Below are 23,247 nucleotides of genomic sequence, written 5' to 3'. Positions count from 1 at the left end.
CGTTAAAACATGACCCCTTTTAAGTGATTGACTTTCAATATTTCAAAATGACGATTTTTCGGTAATAATTTGTTCGAAAGTTTGTTACTCATGCTATTTCTTATTTCGGAAAGATTTTTTTTTTAATTTTATCAATAAATTCAGTTGTTAGTAAAGCATAGGGTCTAGCTCTTTCTCGTGAGTTCGAGCACTCCGCAAAGCTGGAACGCTTTGTTTTCCTTCATTAATTTTTTTGTTTAACGTGCAAACTCGTCAGAGATTCCAACAAGACCTTTCCGACGGGTCCAAAGGGTCCAAACTTTTACAGATATATTGAGAAATACGATCCCTAGAGCATTTTTACCTTTTGACCTTGAAAATCGTTATTAGAAATGATTTGAGGTCATTGTCTCATAGACTAAAAGTAAACCTAGATAACCTTCAAAAGCTATCAGGAAAACCACAAAAGAATGATTTTGAAGGAAAGGAGAGTGTGGAGAAAAATAAAGAGTATGCTTACAATGCGAAGGTCGACTTATACGGGTTTCAGACCTAAGGCTTAGCCATCTGGCTTAAGTCCTCTAATTCATTACCAGGCACGATTTTTTTAAAGTAATTGTTGTTTAGGATTGAATATTAATGGAAAATGTTCCATTAGGTTTTGAAAAATCAATAAAATTACTTGTTATTTTGATTTTTGAGACCTTCGGGAATTGGGCTAAACCTCCAGTCTGAAGCCGGCATTAAGGTGTCGGTATATCCCTCTTAAGCCTCTGGTTCCAAATTCCATAGAAGCCACAAGGTTGGGTTCTATCCAGGGGGAAGTCGTAGGTCATCCAAATCCGGAACTTCCTTGTTGTAGCTTCTTTCATAGACGTGAAGATACTAAATAAGATGAGCCCTCCCGATGATCAGTAGCGCCTCGAATCGATGTTGAATTAACTCTTTTTCGTTGTGATTTTCGATTAACTATATATTTTATAGTTGATTTTACTTCTATTTAGGTGTAATATTCAGAAGAGTTGTTTAACTTTTTTTCCTAAAATTTACATGACAAAGAATGTAAATAACTTTTTTAAGACTAAAAGTTCCTCGTTACAAGGGTTACAATAACTCGTTCCAAGAGTTAAAAAAAAAATCTTTTTTGGAGTTAAAATAACTCTTTCTAATCCCAAAATGGATATGTTTTGCAATTTTATTTATTTTTTTATTTTATCATTTTCTTTATTAATATTTTGTTGACCTCAAGTTCCCTAACCTATAGCAAAAGAAAGCGGAATAGGAATAAAAAGCGAAAAATTCCTATGGAATTTTCCAGTATTTTTCCTTGAAAAATTCCATAGGAATTTTCCATAATAGGTTCCAAGGAAAATTTGATAGATTTATGCTGGATTTTTTCTGTCGAATATATCCATGGAATGTTCGTGGAATTTATGTGGATTTTTCCACCTAAATAAAATGGAGAAAAAATGAAGCTGTCACATGCACCTCGTGATTTTACTTCCGAATATTAAAGAAATAGCAAAGATCACGGGGATTTTAATAAGTTTTACTGAACCAACGATAACGAATTACCACTTTAGATAATAAAAAACTATTTTATAAAAAAAAATATTTTTTCGTAAAATAGATATTATACGATATAAAAACAGGTTTATTTTAGGTTGGCGACCTATTTAATGTAATCACTTCATTATGATGTACACGAAACGCAGTGTCGTATATTTAATTATATTATAATTCGTCGCAGGAGTCACTAAAAATGTTTGCGGAAGGTTTGGAAATAAATTATCCACGTTGTCACAACACCATTTTATTTGTTCTACATTCGAGAAAAAAAGTGGAAAAATCATATAAAACCCTATGGAAAGATAGTGGAAATTTCCATATGATTTTTCCAGCTTATCCCGCGGACGTTTCACGTGTGAGTTTCCATATACAGTAGACTCTCTCTCAATCGGGAATATGGGGCAAAATGTCATCCAACTTAGCGATAGAATTGAGCGTCTAAGCCCTTGTAAATTCCACAAAAGGCGCTCAATTATAAAGAATCACGATAAAATAGGAAGAACTACAGCGAATTTGAGCAAATTAGCTTCATAATTAAACGTGAAAATTGTCAACAAAATTTTTCGCCTGATTGAGCGAGAGCCTACTATAAATATTCCACGTAACTCCGCGGAATTTAACGCTGGAATTCCAGTGGTTGGTACTTGAAATTCCATGGAGGGCTATGATTCCAATGGAATTACCGGCTCCAAATTCCATGGAAAACTTAGTGGAATTTTTACGTCAAATTCCGCGGAGTTTTGCAATTTGGACGCTAGTTGTCTACTGGAATTTCCGCGGAATTTTGCTATGGGGCTGTTAGGCATATTACTAGTTGATGTTCCATATGAACTTTGTCACACGAGAGCCTTCTTGACTGAAGTATATTCTTAAAATGAAAACACTTAAGCATATACTTCAGTCGAGATGAAATTTTACATCGAAAAAGAGTAATAATTACATCGATGTCCGACGAATTAATTTAAATCGCACGAAGAGTTGTTTCAACTCTATTTACTAAAATTTACAACGAAAAAGAGTAACAATTACATTGATATTTGTAGAGTTAATTCAACTCTGCCATAGAGTTGTTTTAACTTTTTAGGTTTTTCTCAGTGTATTAGATGATGCAAATTTCCCTTCAATCCCATCAAACTTACAAAAATGTCTCCTGAAATGTGTCCTGAGCCGTACTACTACCCCTTTCAATAGATATCTGGCTTTCTTTCCTGCATAGGTTATTCCCCCAGTGGGGTACAAGGAGCCTGAAGTGCCCATGTCAGTGACTCCAGAACCGGAAGAAGTGGTTCTGGACAAGAATACCCTCGTTCCCATTGAGCATCTTGCAAATTATTGCAAGTACATGAACTACTCAGAGCCCCATTACACCTACTCATGCTGCACTTTCAAGGATGGGTACAGGATGTTTCAGTGTCGTGTGACAATCGTAAATAAGACTTATTGTTCCTATCCGGAACACTGTGAAACCATGGCGGATGCCCAAAAAGTGGCAGCTGCTTTGGCTATCAATCGTTTGAGTTTGGAGGAGGAAGTGAAAAAATTCCCAGTTTGTCGAGAGGATGATGTGGTAATTGCGGGAAATCTGCTGGATATCTTGAAGGATTACAAGCATGGAATATCAGAATCGGCAATACCGGAGTACTTTAGGAAGAAGTATGAGATGTCATTGCCGGAAAATTGGCGCAATTTGCTCTATAAATACAGTGAATTCTGTGTGGAGGATATTGCTGGACGGAATATTGTTTATTCGAAAGTCAGTGATCGTCCGATATCCGATGTGATAAATGATTTGGATGTGACGGTATTTGAGCAGTTGCAATTGCCTTGGGGATCAGAAATGTGGACAATTCAAATAACAAATCCTGTTTCAACAACGGAAATTTATGGGCAAATTGTGGGAGAGAATTACAGTCAGCGTTTGAATATGCTGATGGATGACATTGAGATGGCAACGATGAATGCCATGCCGCCTTTGGTGGCAATTGAGGAGATCCAGGAGGGAAGGATTTATTTGGTGACGAACAACAGCAATTGGAGTCGAGTTCGGGTAGATTCAGTTGATCTCAATAATCAGGCATGTCGCTGTTTCTGCATCGATACGGGCGAACAGGAGGATTACAATGAACTCTACGAGTGCAATCAGAATTATCTGAAACTCCCTCATCAGGCAATTTGCTTCAGTTTGGCCTTCCTGGAGGATTTCGAGGGCAATCGTTATGCCAATCAGCCACTCAATGACATTCTCTCACGATCGCAATTTATTGCACGTGTCATGACGACTCAGAAGGAATTTGAGATTAATAACAATGTTGAAGGGGAAATGCCCATTAAAGTTGTCCTGATGAATCCTGAATTCCCAAATCTCGAGAATAACATCAATCAGACCATCCTTGAGACTATCTGCAATAAGACTCCGCCACCTCAGTTGGAGAGGGCTGCTCTGACTCTGGTGAAGATTACCTACGTCTCTGAAGGTGGAGATGTCTTCTGTCAAGTCAAAGATGTCGGTCTGACTGGATTGACGTACATTCAGCGCCTGACAGATTCCCTGATTGCCGATGAGGCAAAGAAGCATCTCAGGAAGCCTCTGGAGACAGAATGCCCAGACATCAGGTACTTGATCCAGGACAGGAACACAGGAAAATGGTACAGGGCTACTCCGGAGGTACCAGTGAGTCTCATGAATACCCTCCACAGGATGTACTGCATTGACTTTGGTTTTTCCATGGAAGTGGCTGAAGAGGATATTTATCAGTTGGAACCACTGAGCCAGGCGCTCTGTAAGTTCCCGGCCATGGCGATCAAGTGCAGATTGTATCAGTTGCAGAATATGACGGAGCCAATTGTGGCACGAATTAAGGGGCTACTCAGTGAGGACTGTGAGTGCATCATGAAGGTGATGGTATCAACTTCAGCAGTGCCTCAGGTTAATTGCTACATGCGACATCAAGGAGGAACATTCTTCTGTGTCAATGAATCCATTAAGATTGAGGAGGAACTTGGACGGTGAGTTTGTTTTTTTATCTCTTCTAAATTACCAAATTCCCATTTTTGTGGATGCTTCAAGTTTTCAGGGTCTCTAAAAATTCCTAAATTAAAAATTAAATAGCTCGGGAACTGGGTTGCGAAGTAAAATACAATGGAAAATTTTCAGAACAAAGCATTACAAAATCTTAAAAAAAAACTATTTGCACCTTTGCAATTGAAGGGACTTCATGTTTTAATTACTTCTTAAATTAATTTATTTACAGTTTAGGGTAAATGTCCTAATTCAAAACCAGGGGGATGACATTAGCTCTGAAAAATGCGACCAGTTTTAGTATAATTTTTTTCCTGTTTTCGTACACATTTCACGCGATATCTCCGAAACAATGTAGGTTGCCAATTTGGGGTTTGCGGTTGCACATTCCATATTAAATTGGCTTTTATTTTGTATTTGTATTTTTTGCTAATTCATTCCACAATGACAGAAAACACCGAATAAACTCCAAAGTTTTTTCAGCACGCTAGAAATTTATGGGAAATATAAGAAAGTCATGCCCCTGTTCAAAACCATTTCGAAACGCTTTAACTTTGACAGAAGATTGAACACACAGACTGGGCCATTGCTCTTTTAATCGATTTTCAAAGAGAAATAGAGAAGTGAATATGACACCTTCATTGTTTTCGATTAGATAACTCACTGAGAACAGCGCCATCCAGTGTAAGTAAAATGTCCAAGGCGGGAAATACTTTCAGTTGTTCAAAACAATGTAGTTCACATTATTCACATGTATTTTATGCTAAAATTTAATTTCACTAAGCCTAGACTCATTTTAAATGTATTTCAAAAGTTTTCACAAGAGTTTTATGAGTAAAATTTCCTTTGTTTTGATTTTTCCTGGCATCAGCTGATTTCGATGGTGGTCGATGAAATTTCGAACAGTGAATTCAAATAGAGAATATTAACGGACTATGTGATATGGAATTGTCAAGAAAAAGCAATTGACCGGGCAATTGCTTTTTACTTTTTGTTCAAGGTATTTAAATTTGGCTAATTTTACAGAAATATCATTTTCTTTTTACAGAATATTGTCTCAAAGAACGGAAAAACATCAAATTGATGCAAAAATTGGTTTGATGCCTCAATTTTTTGAATATTTTTTCCACGTGTAAAAAAGCAATGAAGGAGTAAAAAAGCAATGACCATGTAAAAAAGCCCAGTCTGTTCGATGTGATTGAGTTCTTTTTTTTTTTTTTTTTGAAGAGAATAACATAAATTTGCTAAATGACTCCTCTAGAATGTTACTATTTAGTGAAAATTCTTTTGATATAATTTTAAAATTTCTTAAATACAAGAAAAATACGCGAGCGTAAAATGCTTCTATTGGAAACATATTAATCCAAATGGAGACAAGGAAAAGTTTCTAATTGGAGACAAACAGTGTAAGTGAAACCGCGACGTAAGGCTTCCAAAACCTTATTAAGTTGCTCCTGAGTGAAGGATTTGTTCTTATTCCTGGTCTTTTCTCCTTTCCCATCTAAACAATAAGAAAATTTCTCCAAAAAAATCATATTTCGGGAATTTCCAATTGAAGCATTTGCAGACACTTCAGAAAAAAACCTTTTTGTTCACGAAATAGGTAATTATTTCATTTGAAAACTTCACGTTCCGTTAAAAATAATGATCAGCACTTAATTTAACTAAAATTACCCAGAAATATGACATAAATATTAAACAAAACGAATAAACAACAGTCACTTTATTGTGTTTTTCATTGGAAAACATGGTCGATCGATGAAAAATTCAATGGTGCAAAGGTACATCTATTCTTCCCAAAAGTTGGTAACAAATAATAGTAGTAATAATCGCGCAGAGTACTGTTTGGTGGGCGTGGCTTTCCATCGCGCACGATACTGTTTGGTGAGGCCACATCGATAACTCTGGTCGATGGGCTACCTTCAGGCCCTTCCCCCCAGCCCCTGTTGCCCCTCCCCGCTTCATTATTCTTATATTTTGTTAATAATTTTAACTGAATATCGCGCAGATTACTGTTGATGAATGATTTTCATTGGATATCGCGCAGACTACTGTTGATTCTTATTGGATATCGCGCAGACTACTGTTGATTCTTATTGGCTATCGCGCAGATTACTGTTGATGAATGATTTCCATTGGATATCGCGCAGACTACTGTTGATTCTTATTGGCTATCGCGCAGATTACTGTTGATGAATGATTTTCATTGGATATCGCGCAGATTAATATTTGAATTAACGGAAATTAGCTTGGTGGACTCTTTCTCATGTAATTTTTTCTCCCTATACAATGCGCAGATGACTGTGCACTTTATCCGCACGTGATATAAAAAAATGTGTTGTGGTTTTTTTCGCTATCAATGAATGAAATTTTAGGTGAGATTCTTCATAATAATTTTTCCTCTGCAGTGTCCAAGTGTGGAAAAATGCAAATGCAATATGAGACCTTTTCGCGCGCTCGCTATCATATGGGAAAGAATTTGCTGAGCGCGAGAATTTGATTCCTTCAGACGGAGGAAGCAACACGGGAAAAAAGTCTTGGGTGTGCGATGCAATTGTAGCACCTCAATGAAAAATGAAGATCACCAACAAATGATCATTGAAAGAAAAGAAACACATATTTTCACAATTTATAAATTCTTTATTGGCAGACAAAAAATAATCTAATGCATATTAGTTTATGACAAAATGATATTCCTATTTTTATCAATTTCCAACTTCGCATCATATTCCGCATACACGATGCAAGTAATAGTTTTTGGAATTGTCTCAGAAAAACGAGCTTCTATGCGAATAGAGCCCTGATCTAGTAGAGAAAGGCATCCACCTGAATGAGCATCAGGGTTCAGATCATATGCCAATATGAAAAATCCATTTTTAAAGTCTTCATATGTGATGTCATGCCCTTTGTCATCATAGTGAATGCCTGTTCCTGTAAAGAGAGTCTGGTATGCTTTTGCATATTGATCTTTAGGAAAATCCATGTGTAGAGGATTAATTGGATATGGTGTGCCATTTACAAGTAGGGCGAAATCTGAGATATTATAATGCTGAAAATTAAATGGATCTTGAGATTTTTGTCCATTAAGCTGTCTACACATTATGAGCATTTTTTAAAAAAATTCTTTAAAAAATTTTTTAAAAAAATTTTTTAAAAAAAATGTTTTTTAAAAAATTTTTTAAAAAAAAATGCCTCCACACTAGACTTAATTTTTGTAAAAAATTTCTGACAGATTACTATCAGCATTTCGCTTGGGATTATTTTTCATGAAAATTTGTCATTTGAGTGGTGGAAAAAGTGTGAAAAGTGTTTGTTGGAATTCCCTGGGATAGTTGTTAGTGAATGTTCGTGGAAAATTTTCCAAAATTGCAAAAGTGCAGTGTTTTTCTACAGAAGTTGTTCCCAGTGGAATCAATATTCCGGAGTGTGTGAACATAACCTCAAAATGTTGTTTTTCCCTAAAAATTTTGTGTGACTATCGCAGTTATTTATGTACAGAAATTGTTTTTCTTTGCGATAATCTGGAAACCAAAACATGCTCATCAGAAGAACCGGAGAAATTACTCGGAAGGACAAATTTGTTACCAGGAACAATGGGTAGAGTGGAGAAGAAGGTGTGCAGCTCAAAAGATCCTAGATTCCATTGATCAGCAGCTCTTTCTGGAAAAGCTTCAGGACTTCAGGAAAACTTGTGGATACGTTTGGATGAACAGGAGTATTTGTAACCAAGAACATTGACGTAAGTACTATGAATATGCTAAAAAAAAACTCGCTGATTTTATTGCAAAGCTATTCCTGCAAAAAATTCAGGACTACAATTGGAAGAGCATGATAGTGGATGAGGGGAAGGACTTTGAGGAATAATTAGAAAGTGCTTCACCAAAATTCCTGCAAAAATTGATCCAGTGCAACTCTACAAATTTGATTCCGGATACTGGATGACACTGATTTGATTCCGGACACTGGTGATAATTATGATAAATTTTATGAAAAATAAATTCTCATATCTTGGTTTCCAATCCGAAATCTTTTATTGGTTATCCGGTGTACATTAAAGCCTTCTCCCTCTATCCACTACTGTCCAAGCAGGAGTCCCATGGAGGAAGCAAAAGTTTGCAGCCATCTCATCCTTGTGCTTCCGGATGGGAACATTTCCATCGTGGTTGAAAAGGAGGAATGATGGGAGGTGGTTCTGGGGCTTCAAGTGATGGGCTGTGGTAACTACGGATGACTCTTGTATGTATTAGGATCTCCTCAGTGGCTCTGAATAGGTCTATTGTCTTGATTGATTTACCAGGTTCTCATGTTCCAAAATTCTTCAATTTCCTTCTTTCCATTCATGTTTTAATTTGGTGCACGAGGTTACTGTACCATAACAATCTTCAAGAATACACAGACATCACAACTTTCGGCAACGTCAAAAGAAAAATCAGCGAAAATGTTCCTCCAAAGCTGGCTTTGATTCCACTGGGAACAACTTCTGTAGAAAAACACTGCACTTTCGCAATTTTGGAAAATTTTCCACGAACATTCACTAACAACTATCCCAGGGAATTCCAACAAACACTTTTCACACTTTTTCCACCACTCAAATGACAAATTTTCATGAAAAATGTCTCGAGTTGCTGTGATTTTTTAAAAAATTCTTTAAAAAACTGTTTTGTAAAAAATTGTCCCAGTGTGTAGAGGCATTTTTTTAAAAGAATTTTTTTTAAAGAAAAAAACTTGATTTTTTAAAAAAATGGGTCGTTTTTTTACAAAATCGCCTACACACTATACAAATTTCTGTAAAAAATCCAGTTTTTTTAAAAAAAAATTCACTAGTCTGGAGGCGATTTTTTTAAAGAACTTTTTTTAATGTCATTTTTTACAGAATTTTTTGATAATGTGTAGACAGCTTTATATGCAGAATTGTCAACCATAGCAAAAATTACTCTGCGAGGCAAAATTCCATGAAGAATATTGTCCAAATTTATGGAATTAGAACCCGCGGGAACAGTGAGTGTCTTAATTTCAACTTTTTTATAATGATATTCTGCATTCTTGTGCTCCAACACTTTGTTATGGGCAAGAAGAATATTTGGATTTAAAGTTATCTGTTTCATATACATTGTTGCATCGTGTATGCGAAATTGTGGATTAAGATTATCATTACAAAGAAGAAAGAAAGATGATTTTTCAAGAGTAATAATAACCCTTAGGTCTACATTGTTAATTAAGAATATTGGCTGATTGAACATATCACAATGCAGCCGACCCAAAACCTCAATTACTTTGCTATTTTTAATCAAATTCTTTCTTTTTGATTGATCTTTTATCCATCCCGAGTTGCGTAGGAAAGTATTCTTGGCATCTTGTCCATAAGACAAAAGTGTCTCAAAATAGCTCCTGTAATGATAATCTCCTTCACTCTGGGAAATGATCCTTCCATTCAGTGAAACAGACACCGATCGAATGAGTGAATGCAGGATGTTGTTTACAATTCCTGGTTGATCAATATCCTCATCTGTGTATCTTTCTCCATTTTCATTTAACAGTTGAATTTTAAATTTCACGTAGATTGAAGATAGATCGCGATAGCAATCTCCATTGGATACAGAATAAAATTCAATCACTGATGTATTATCTAGGCTGGCAAGGGGTTGATAAGAGATTTCATCGGCTCGGAGAATAGATGTTTGCAAGGGTGGAGATAGAAAAATATCCAGTTCGCTCTTCATGCATTCTGTATATTGTGCCATTATGAAAAAATATCCAAGACTCTAGGTTTTTTATTTTGCTTGGCTTTGACCTTTTTGAGCTTTGATCTCTTTTTAATAATTTTTTCCTGAATTTTGTTAAGAATATTTTTGGCTTTATTCCTTTTCTTCGATCTGGACCTCACTAAGGATGATGAGGGAATAGAGGATCCTCTCTGTGGACTCGTATATATACCTTCTCCAGTCATAGTTTTGAATTTTTTAATAGCTTTTTGTCTTAAATCATCTCGAGCTTCTCTACCCCGCTCCAGAAGAATATCTTTAAGGGGTTTTGTACCAATATCTGTTAAAATTTCAGCTCCTGTTTTTGCAGCTTGTGATTTCAATGCAGACAATCCTCTAATAAAAAGTGGTTTTAAGAATCGAATTAGGCCCCCAAGAACTGAACCCAGTCCTCGACCTCTTTGTACGCCATAGAAATCAGGAACATAAACATTTCCAATTTCTCCACGGCCAATTTGTCTCATATAATATGAAGTGTATAGGTTAGCCATCTTTGAGATAGTGAAGAAATCAATAATAACAGGAGTATTTATATCTTTTCATAACATCATTTATTTCTCTTAAAATGAAGTACTAACATTGTTGGTGTTGAGCTTGCTTGAAAATTGTAGGGTTTCCCATTTTGGGATGTGATTAAAATTTCAATCGTATCAAAATCATTTTTTTCTACAGGAAAATATTGAATTCTCTCAAATGATTTATAAACTTCATTGTTCTGAATTAAAAGTATGGTCCTCAGGCATCTTGCAAAAGTATTGCTTACAAGTTGAGGCCTAATTATATCAGTGTACACAAACATTAAGTCCCTGGTGTGACTTGTTGTAAATGGGACTGGAGAAATCGATGGATGCAAAAATGATGAAACAAAATCATCCCTGTTCACATCATGTATGATCGGAGGTAATTTTGAATGTTCTAAAATTTTTAAAAGTTCATCTTTGTTGCGTGCAGATTGTGGAACAGATGCAAATATTGTTTTCATAAGATCATCAATAGATTCATAATTATCTCTGTACAGTGGAATATCAAACATTGTGTCATTTAAATACATGTTGATTGTGGTCAAAGGTTCAGACACCTCATCAAAAGATTGTTTTACAATTATATCAGCTGGCTCGCATTGTTGTTTTGGTCTCAGAAAAGCTGCGAGTTTGGCATTTCCACTATTTCCACTCATCTCCTCGTGCGCAGTGTCATATGTACACTTTGTGCATTCCTCAATAAGCTGCTCGAGTTTCATTTCAATGTTGAATGCCTCGAAAGAAGATCCCACAGTTGGATTGTCCATTGCAGAATTATGATTATAAGCATTTTTCACCAAGTAGAGAAGACTTCTTAGAGGTGTTTGTGGTGTGTAAAAGGGAATTGTTATCGGCTTTCTCGCTCCCTGATTATTTATTATGGTGATGGTTTTTGGCTTTACAGCTTTAGGTTTTTCCCTATCACCAGATGATTCTGCCACATTAAATGATATTTCAGCAAGTCCAACAATCCATTCACCGGGCAAGAATATTTTTGTTGGCAATTTGGTATAAAAATTTGCCAGAGTGTTATGAGGAAAATATCTCTGAGAGGAATTGCTCAACAGAGTCAAGTAAAAATCATTTTTCATGTCGCTCGATGCCATATTGATTTAAAATATCTGCCTGATTTATCCAATGAGATGTATCATCTCCTTTGAATTTTACATAATACTGAAGATTTTTCCCCAATCCTCGCGTTTTTATAATCTTTTCAATGGGAGGATGGCCATCTTTAATCTTCACCTTTTGCAATTGTTGTTTATAAAATCTTCCAGAAATCGGAGTATTTTTGTAATCACGCAAAATGTATATGGGGAAGGGTTTCTTGGTGATTATTTTGTCTATGTGAAATTTTTCGACTGTCCAATGTTGCTGAAATCCTCTGTCAAATGATGGTTTAGATTTTGCGACTCTCACCAAATCATCTACTTGAAGATTATTTGCATTCTTTGAATATTTTGATAAAAAATCCAAATGTTGGTCTCTATATCTTTTATTTAAATTTGCAACATCATCATCTGTTACATCGTTAGGTGTCATTCCTATAGTTCTATGATAAGAATTATTATAGACAAAAATCAATTGATTCAGAACATCGATATATCTCTCTGTCTTTTTATGTGTAAAATATCTAAACATTTTCTGTTTAAACGTTCTATTGAATCTTTCCACGACGGCACATTTAATTGATGGGTTATAAGAAAAATTTTGTTGAATATTTTTGCTTTTTAGGTAATTTTTGAAAATTGAGTTTTTAAATTCTTTCCCATGGTCAGACTGTACTTTTTCAGGAATTTTCCCACTCTTTTTAATAATATCGGCAAAAGCTTTAGTAACCTCTTCTGCAGATTTATTCTTAAGTGGGCGCACAAATGCAAATTTGGAAAATACATCAATCACGGTTAGAATGAAAGAGTAATTGTCATTATGTTTTTTATACTGTCTCATATCAACCAAATCAATTTCCCATAACTCATCAATATTTGTAACTATATATTTATTTTTCGGATAATTCTTTATTACAGGATGATGCAAAGTATACACATCTTGTTTTTGCAAATAATTTGTTATGTCTTTTTTGCTGACAATATTTTTCAAATTTTCAAACAGTTTTTGTGGTCTGGCATACAAGTTTTTACTGTTTAAATTCAAATATTCCTCATCTAAGGTATTGGAGTCCATGATAATTTCTTTTGCACAGGAAAATTGATTTCAGATTGACCAGAGCCTTGTGGCATCTTCCTTATATAGCTTCGAGTTCGTTTCGGCGAACGTGGTGTAATTTTTCTGGCCCTCTTTGGTTTAGCAGGTGTTTTCTCAGGCTCATCTTTATTTGTAGGCACACTGTATACATTTCCCTCATTATCCTCAATTGTTATACATGCTGGAATGCTAGATCTTTGAGATGGATCCCGCTCATATTTCGACAATTTTTTTAAGAGCTTTTGTTGAGCACTTCTCGGGAGTCCATCAAAATGTTCATCATCAACAAGATTAGTGGTTTCGAAAATATCCTCCTCTCCTAAATTGATCAGGGAATCTTCTTTTTGAGAAAGTTCATTTTCTTGAACAATATCTTGAATTTCATCATCAATGAACATATCATCATTTTCAAACGCAGTTGTAGTAGATTTATCCAACGTTGGTGGTCCATTGTATCTTGTTTGGGTACCCACTGAATATGTTGGTAAAATTTTTCTCTGCTTTTCACGATGCAAATTGATAGATCGAGGAAAATTTTGCTTTTTGCGTTTCAATTCTGATTGCTTTGCAAGAGAATGTCTGTATCTGTACCATTTCTCAACATTGTTCATTTTTTTGTTTGAGAGAATTTTATATATCTCACGATCCAGAGATGTCAAATTTTTCTCAAAATTTATGAAAGGCTTTAATTCATCAAACAACTCGGGTGTGACTACTACATATCGTTGTAGAGAATTTTTCTTCCTATTCATTATGATCCCAAAAATTTTCCAATCGCTCCTGATAATAAAGTTGAAATTAGGATTGGTAAAAATCCTGATCCTCTCTGCACTAGTAATTTCCTCCTGGAGCACTGTGATGTTTTTGAGCATGCAATTTTGCGGATCTCATTTTTATACTTTTTCAGAGGTCCAATACGCTTAGGCTGAATTTGAAGATTTCCATTTAAAGTATTTTGTACGATTTCTTGCAAAGCTTTGATACTTGATTGGGAACAATTTTGGATAATAGATTTCCTCAATGCTGGAGATGCATCTTTAAGCACATACAAAATATGCTTGTTTTCCTTCAATCTCTTGAAACAATTCCTGTGATTTACCTTCTTCTTCTTCTGTTTCATTTTTGGATAGATATTCGGGATTAGCAAAACACTCGCAAAAAGATTTATTGAAAATATTGGAACGATATCTAAAAATATCTGGTGTCTCCTGGTTTAGATCAATCATAAGATAGCCAAAAGGTTGTTCAGTGCACTCCTTATATACGTTCAACAAATGCCCAGGATTTTCTGGATGCAGTTGACGAGCGAGAGGAAAAAATTGTGATTTATCACGCACATTTTTGAAGATCACAAGATATTTTGCATTAAGAGAAATGGTTCGCGAGAATCTCGATTGATAGAAAATGTTTTGACAAATAAAAATTATTGAAATGTTTCGATGATGTGATTCTTTGATAAACATGTCACAAATTCTTTGCTCATATCTTTTATCAGTCATCATATCATCAATAATCACCAATTTAGCATTTTTATCATTGCTACCTATTCTATCGGGAATGCCTTGACAAATTTTAAGATTTTGAATTTTTGGTAAATTGCCAACACTCCCTTGTTCAGAGAAACACCAATAAATGTTCTCAAAGTCCGTATCAGTGTACTCTCTCAAGTTTCTCAAGAGATCGAGAGCAAAAGTTGTTTTTCCACACCCCGATGGGCCAGCCAGAATTATCGAGAAAGGCAATCGAAATTTAAACATCTTCTTTTCAAGAGTATAATCAAATGATGAAAGTTCGGATAGAGGCTGAAGTATTTATACTTTTTCCTATCATGATCTTTGAAGAAATTTGAAAGTGAAAACGGAAAATGCGACCAAAAAGGGAAAAACAACCCCATAGAAGATTCCCAAGGAAAGAAATTGAGTATATTTTACAAAATCTTTTATTTGTCAAGCCACAAAAAGATTAAATCAATTACTCTTCTTTCTTACATCCAAATTAACAAAATTTCCTCCTGCATCTTTGCCAAGATAGGCCAGCTCCCACATATCGTCTGGTGCAACTTTTATCAGTTCATCTCCGTTCATCCGCTTTGTCCATGATTTCGGGAGCCAAATACTAATATTTTCCTCCAACTCTGCAATGTACGTTTTCCCGAACTTTGTGTTCACCATCCTTATTGCCTGGATATGATAATATCTTCCTTCGGTCAGGCTGCTTGCAGTAATTGCCTTCTGCATTTTGACTTCCTTCCTAGCTTGATCGAACATTTTCTGAAGATCCTGTAACAAAAATAAAGAGCAATATAAGTTTTGATCGTCTTCAAATAAATCAAGTTAATAAAATCTTACCATTTTGGCTGAGATTTCTAAGTAGATGACAGCAAACGTAAATGTTGACACTCTGACTGCTGATTGTAGAATAATTAAAATTTTAAAAGTTCGATTGCATTATATACTGGCAAGAAGTGCACCGATTAAAAAATTATCCCACGGGAAATTGAAATATGATTTTTCATCATAAGAAAATGCAAAATTGTGAAATAAATTCCTGGAAAAACATCAGCTCAGATAAAAAATGAAATTTGAGATTTTTCCTCTTTGTCTGCATTAGGACATGTTTCGAACATGTCTGGATGACGCTATCAAAATGCATTTTCGCGATCGCAACTTTTCTCGGAAAAAATTCCATTCCCACCTGAAATATGATCCACTGCACACGTGCAATAAAAAAGTCTCACATAAAGTGCAAAATTGTGAAATAATTTCCTGGAAAAGCATCATTTGCGAAAATGAAATTGGACACTTTTCCTCTGCATGGACTAAGTTTATCGCGAAGACACTGCTGAATTTTTCGCGATCGCGACTTTTTCTTGGAAAAAGTGAATTCCATTCCCACTTGAAATATGATCCTTTGCACACGTGCAATAAAAGTCTAATGGAAAATGCAAAATTGTGAAATAATTTCCTGGAAGAGCATCATTTGCAAAAAATGAAATTGGACACTTTTCCTCTGCATGGAATAAGCGTTGAAGACACTAGTGAATTTTCGCGATCGCGACTTTTTTCTTGGAATAAGAAATTCTAATCCCACGTGCAATTGAAATTAGAGATTTTTGTCTGGACAAAGTTTGTCCATTCTATGGGAAAATGCATTTTCGCGATAGATGAATGGGAGTATAAAAACCCATCGCGGAATGCAATTTTGTCACAGTCGCTGCAAATTTGGTGATTACACTATCTCGTGCTCTATAAGTGAAGAAGTCAAGTTTTGGTGAAAAATGAGTGAAAGTAATTTGAAAGTTGTGATGGAAACCCTTGCCCAGGAGAAGTCCGAAGTCGAATTGCTCAACTTCTTATTCAAAGATAAAAGTGTGATGCAGATGATTGAGATGCTGAACAAAGGTGATGAAGTGCTATCTCGTGGAATCCTGACAAAACTCAAGTCTGACATGGAACAAGGCCTGCAATTGCTGATATCTGATAAGAAGAAACTCGTAAAAAACCTATGTTGGCAGCCAATATCTGAAAATTTGATGGAGCTGCTCAACGAGATTTTATTCTTCAGCAAGATCAGCAATGACCATGTTCAGACTGGGGGAGGAAGTGGAGATGTCAATATTCAAGCTAGGACATCTGATGATATGGGGGTATGTACACAAATTTTTTTAAAATAATCTTGAGGGTTATAAAACTAAATCAAATTATTTAATTCAAGGATCGGGAAGCTGAAAACGATGCTTTTGGGGCAGATGCTACAGGAGAAGATGCTGAAGAAGATTTGGTCAAATTTATTCGAAAAACCAAATCTTTCAACAAGCGATACAGGAGCACCCAACTTGAGCTAACTTTCAAGCTTCAATGTCCCACAAGGAACATCTCTACGGATTGGCTAGAACAGGCTTTCACCAAAGTTATTTCAACTGTTCAGCAGGAGGGAGACCCCGGGGATAAAGTAATCCTCGAGGTATTTCTTGAGGAGAACCCATTCAACAAGCCCATATTTTTGGGTCTTCGTCCTTTGGGGTCTTTATCAGCAGAGGCTATATTTTCTGCCATGGAAAAGGTTCATCAGAGTACACCTGTATTCAGTACATCCGATGTACTAGGTGTTACGGCTTATTTACTCCATCAAATGGAAGGTAAGCAAACATTATAATATTTAGGATTTTTTTGTTGCATTTGAATGCCACAACATAAATGTATTAAACAATATGACGAAAAAATAATTTAGTTTCAAATAAATTATTTGATAGGACGTGGAAGACACCATAACCCAAGCAGGATGAATCTGAATGAGATGAGGAAGTACAAGCAGAAAAGTATAATAGACATCTCTGGATCATCTAATTGTTTGCCAACATCAATTCTTGTTGGTAAGTGTCTTTTAATTAATGACAGTGAAGAACGTAAAAAACAATTACATCGTCTTAGACGATATCCCATCGCTCTCAAGAGAGAAGTTTTACAGTTAATCAAAAATATAGGAGGGCCTGTTAGTGAAGAGGGTTCTTACGGGCTTGATTTTGTTAACAGATTTGACAAAAAATTTGGAAATCAATTTAGAATCAATATTTATGATGATGCCGGAAATTTTGAAAGCATAGCATATAAATCGCGGAGGACCAAGGAAAATCAGAATAGAGTAATTAATTTATTTTATGATAAAACGGAAAAGCATTATTTTTGTATCAAATCAGTACATGGATTTTTTAATTTTAAATTTCAATGTAGCATTTGCGACATTTTATACAATAACACCCATATCTGCCCTGAAACGTGTAAATATTGCACAAATACCCCACCATGTCCCTCTGTCAGGGATATGATCCCCTGTATTGCCTGTAATCGTTCATTCAGGGGTACTAATTGTCGTCAACACCATATTGATAAGGGGGTATGCAACAATAGAAAATTGTGCGATCAATGCTTTATCATATACGATCCCAGCACACCACATGACTGCAACTCTCGAACTTGTGATATCTGCTTTAAAGTTTGTCCACTGCCACATTTTTGCTATATGCAAGCATATAAGAAAAGAGTTTCTAGAGAATATACCCTTATTTTTTACGATTTTGAGTCAGAGTTTGTAGATATGGGGAATGGATTTTCAAAACATGTTCCTAATCTTTGTATTTCTTACACTGTATGTCACTTGTGCAGTCATTCGCCTTTAGATTCGAATTGCCGTAATTGTACCCCCGTGGAACATGTTTTTGAGAGCGACAGCAACAGATCAGCGGTAGCAAAATTTTTAGATTATGCTCTAACTTTCAGGCCTATGCCCACTGTTGCTATCGCTCACAATGCCAAAGGCTACGATGGGCAGTTCATACTCGAGGAACTGTGTCAGAGGGAAGAGAAGATCGAACCTGTATTACAAGGTTGCAAAATTCTGTTTGCAAAAGTTAAAGGGGTCACATTTCTAGACTCTCTATCGTTTATTCCCTTCCCTCTGTCACAATTCTCAAAGAGTTTTGGGCTGCCTGAATGCGATAAAGGATATTATCCATATAAATTCAACACCACGGAAAACCGCTCTTATATTGGACCTTATCCTCCAATTGAAATGTACCCAATCGAATCCATGTCCCCCCAGCAATATGCCGAATTTTTAGAATGGTATGAGCAAGTCAAAGAACTCCCCTTTGACAACCGCAAAGAACTCATCCATTACTGCCGTCAGGATGTTAAAATTCTGATGATGGGATGCCTCAACTTTATGTTTTCCTTCATCGAAACCACATTTCTAAATCCCTTCCTGCAGGCTATCACCATAGCAGATGCTGTGATGAAAGCCTACAGGAAAAACTACCTTACCCCAAATACCCTTGCAATTACTCCCAAAAACAATTATAATTCCAATTTCCTTCAAATGCAGAGCAAAATTTCTTTGAAATGGCTTGTGTATATGAAGGAAACTTCCAATCCTAACATAAAGTATGAGGTCAAACTGCGCGGCTCTCGATACATTGCTGATGGATATGATGAGGCCTCTAACACTGTGTATAGTTTTGAGGGCTGTTTCTTCCATGGGCATACATGCTTTTTAAATAGAGGGCATGCATTCTCGAAGAAGCCCAATGATACTATGCAGAGTCGTTATGAAGGCACTCTAAAACGGTTGGATCACATTCGTCAATTGGGGTATAACCTTGTCTCAATTTGGGAGTGTGAATTCCGTCGGATGTTAGAATCGGACCCTGTGCTTACGGAGAGATTGAACAATCACCCTGAAGTTGTCGATTCAGGGTTTGATTTGCGATCAGCGGTTTACGGGGGCCGAACTGAGGTTTTTCGCACATATTACAAATGTCGCCCCGGGGATAAAATTTATTACTATGACTTTACGTCTCTCTACCCGTGGGCGAACAAATATTCGAAGTATTTTGTCGGGCACCCAAAAATTATCAAAGACATCCCAAGTCAGGAGGATGTATTGAAGCATGACGGTGTGGTGAAATGCACTATTCTCCCACCTAGAGGCTTGTATATCCCCTGTCTTCCCTTCAGGTGCAATAACCGACTCTTCTTCACTCTCTGTCGAAAATGTGCGGAAGATCTTAATACTGATCGATGTCTCCACTCAGACGATGAAAGATCCCTCACAGGAACATGGTCCATTGACGAGGTACGTCTCGCAGTTGATCATGGGTACGTGATCACAAAATGCTTTGAAGTTTGGGCATATGAAACTTCTCAATACAATCGCGAGACGGGCGAACGTGGACTTTTTGCTGATTACGTCGATAACTTTCTCAAAATTAAACAGGAGGCTAGTGGATGGCCCTCGGGAGTTGAATCCGATTCCGATAAAGATAATTATATCCGCGAATTCTTTGAAAATGAAGGAATACAACTTGATAAAGAAAATATTCGCGTTAATAAAGGTATGCGTTCCCTTGCAAAAATAATGTTGAACAGTTTGTGGGGTAGATTCATAATGCGGGAGAATTTCACGAAAACTACAATTTGCAATTCTCCTGAGGAATTGAATGAACTTCTTTCTTCAGAAGCAATTGAAATTGTACAGTTTTATCCCGCAAGTGACAACCAATATTTAGTTTCATGGAAGCATATTCATGATTCTGAGCCTCCATCGAAATATGTAAATATGGGTGTCGGAATCTGCACCACAACCAATGCAAGGATCAAGTTGTATTCCATCTTATCAAAGATAGGACATAATATTTTATATTGTGACACGGATTCAGTCATCTACATAGTCCCTGCAGGGGAAGAGAATCCTCTTTCCACTGGTAAATTTTTGGGAGAATTAACAGACGAATTGGATGATTTCGGTGAGGGAGCCTTCATCGATGAGTTTGTAAGCACAGGGCCAAAAAGCCTATGGTTTGAAAATCTACTCCCCATCTACAAACTCTTACTCATACAAAGTAGTCTGCAAGGGGATATCACAAAACAGGGAAGTTGCAAAAGATATAAATTTTGATAGTCTGAAATCCTTGGTCCTCTGCGACGATACAGAAATCAAAATAACCTACCCTAACAAAATTCAGCGCCAGAAACATTTTAAAATCATATCAGGACCCTCTTCAAAAACAGCCCGATTTACTTTAATAAAAAGACGGTGCATTGACAATAATGTCACTTTGCCATTCGGATTTTAGATTAGATTTATAATAATATTTATCCTTAATAGTTTAAAAATAGATTATCTTTTATAATATAATTTTTGTATATCCATATTTTTGTATATATATATATATATATATTATATATGTAGAATATGTTATATGTATACTTTAAGTTTTTATTGTCTAATAAATGATTTTATATAGAAAATAAATATCTTTAATTTTCCACTGAATTGCAACGTTGATGTTTTTCCACTTTGAGAAGTTGAAGAAGTGAGGAAAAGACAGCAAGTAATTTGAGAATAATTTCTTTATTTTAAAAATCATAGAATTACATTTTCTCCTTATCTAATTTTGTGGATGAATTAATTTTTTCAATATAAAAACTTATTTCGGTAAATAATCTGAAGTAATTTATCGGCGAGCGATCTTCTACAGGAGGTGTAATGAAGTAGCTTCAAGTTTATTTACTCCTGCTATTTTACATGTTTGTATATAATTCTCAAAATATTGTTGAATGTAATTCTGAATGGAATGATTATAAATCAAAGTAACATTTATGAAATACTTTAAATTCATGAGACAATCAAATTCTTTTTCGTTTAAGAGAATTGTATTTCCATTTTGAGACAACATATTGGTTTCATATTTCAACTTGAATAAAATTAAATTCCAAATTTTCAAATCTTGAATTAATATATCCAGCATTCATGAGATCTGTCTCTCCATTCTTCAGGATATCTCTGATATTCGCCTCGCTGGAACACAGCATATTCCATGACTTTTGGGTAAAGTAAACAGTGTCAGATCCAAGCCAGTAGTTGTTGCAGAAATTTTCACGATCGGTGTAAATTCATGTGTCCAGAATCCAACAGTGACAAAAGTAGTATTCAAATCATTTAGAAAGTATGTGTATCCATTTAGAATAGTCATATCAGTCAGTAATTTGGGTTCCTTTTCCATAAATGGTCCAATGTCCATGGAAATTGGCTCTGCAGCTGAATTATGACCTGAAGTTCCTTCTTCTACATGTTCAGATCTTTTATTTTGAGATTGTTTCGGTGGGATCGCTTTTGCACTTTGCTTTTTAGTAACTTTTTTATTCTTTTTATTCTCCACAATCTTTCCCATTTTAGACTGTGTATTACCCATTACTTCACTCTTCGAATTCTAATGACAAACTGACAAAAGTCCTTATTTGATTTTATTGATATACGTTTCTGAAGAGTTTTAGTATTTTCCGATCATTTGCATATGTATTTGTGCCGAATATTCGGAGAAATTCGGACATAGACTTTCCCTTTGATCGAAAATACGCATACATACAACAATATTGTCCACACACTGAAGAAAACTCAGCCTGAAGTTTTTTCTTATTGTAAATAACTGTTCTGTGATGAACATGTTGCTTTATAAATCTAGCTAAATATTTATTTCTCAGAAAACGGCCATATGAATCAAAAATTTCAACTGGATTATTATCTGTAGGTAGATAAATCGCAATCCAATGTTTACCGGGATGATGCGAAGGGGCCGTGTTGACGATTATTATAGAAGGAAATTTGACATTATATTTGGAAGTTTGTCTATAGGGTAAACTCCACCAAAAAAATTTCTTGTATGAGTATTACCAAGCAATTTCTCCCTAATTTGGAGAGTATCATGGTTAAATAACTTATTTTATCAAAATTAACGTCTATTTATACTTATTGTGAAATTCACAAAATAAGATTTTCAAAATATTGTGAAATTGCACACACAAGACATATTTCCCGTGTAGCTTCCTCCGTCTCCAGGAATCAAATTCTCGCGCCCAGCGATGGCATACTCTTTCTCATATGATCTCGAGCGCGCGAAAAGGTCTCATATTGCATTTGCATTTTTCCACACTTGGACACTGCAGAGGAAAAAATTATTATGAAGAATCTCACCTAAAAATTTCATTCATTGATAGCGAAAAAAACCACAACACATTTTTTTATATCACGTGTGGATAAAGTGCACAGTCATCTGCGCATTGTATAGGGAGAAAAAATTACATGAGAAAGAGTCCACCAAGCTAATTTCCGTTAATTCAAATATTAATCTGCGCGATATCCAATGAAAATCATTCATCAACAGTAATCTGCGCGATAGCCAATAAGAATCAACAGTAGTCTGCGCGATATCCAATGGAAATCATTCATCAACAGTAATCTGCGCGATAGCCAATAAGAATCAACAGTAGTCTGCGCGATATCCAATAAGAATCAACAGTAGTCTGCGCGATATCCAATGAAAATCATTCATCAACAGTAATCTGCGCGATATTCAGTTAAAATTATTAACAAAATATAAGAATAATGAAGCGGGGGAGGGGCAACAGGGGCTGGGGGGGAAGGGCCTGAAGGTAGCCCATCGACCAGAGTTATCGATGTGGCCTCACCAAACAGTATCGTGCGCGATGGAAAGCCACGCCCACCAAACAGTACTCTGCGCGATTATTACTACTCTTGTTATTAAGTGTTACGGCGTGAAACGCCCCTACTGCTAAATCCGCGAATCAGGATGCATCGGGCAATGCCAATGACCATCTTGAATAGAATATGTCATTCT

At 35.8% G+C, this 23,247-nt stretch overlaps 1 protein-coding gene across 1 annotated transcript in view; it reads left to right on the top strand.

The window, feature by feature from the left end:
• LOC129798111 (uncharacterized) overlaps positions 1–23,247 on the top strand; it is a 47,007-nt gene that overhangs the window by 12,830 nt on the left and 10,930 nt on the right. The window contains exon 4 of the mRNA XM_055841090.1: positions 2,765–4,554. Coding sequence (XP_055697065.1) covers positions 2,765–4,554 — 1,790 coding nt within the window. The remainder of the gene's footprint in view (positions 1–2,764; positions 4,555–23,247) is intronic.

This window comes from Phlebotomus papatasi, chromosome 1 (genome assembly GCF_024763615.1).
Source record: "Phlebotomus papatasi isolate M1 chromosome 1, Ppap_2.1, whole genome shotgun sequence".
Classification (NCBI taxonomy): domain Eukaryota; kingdom Metazoa; phylum Arthropoda; class Insecta; order Diptera; family Psychodidae; genus Phlebotomus; species Phlebotomus papatasi.
This window is presented reverse-complemented; position numbering and strand designations above follow the sequence as displayed.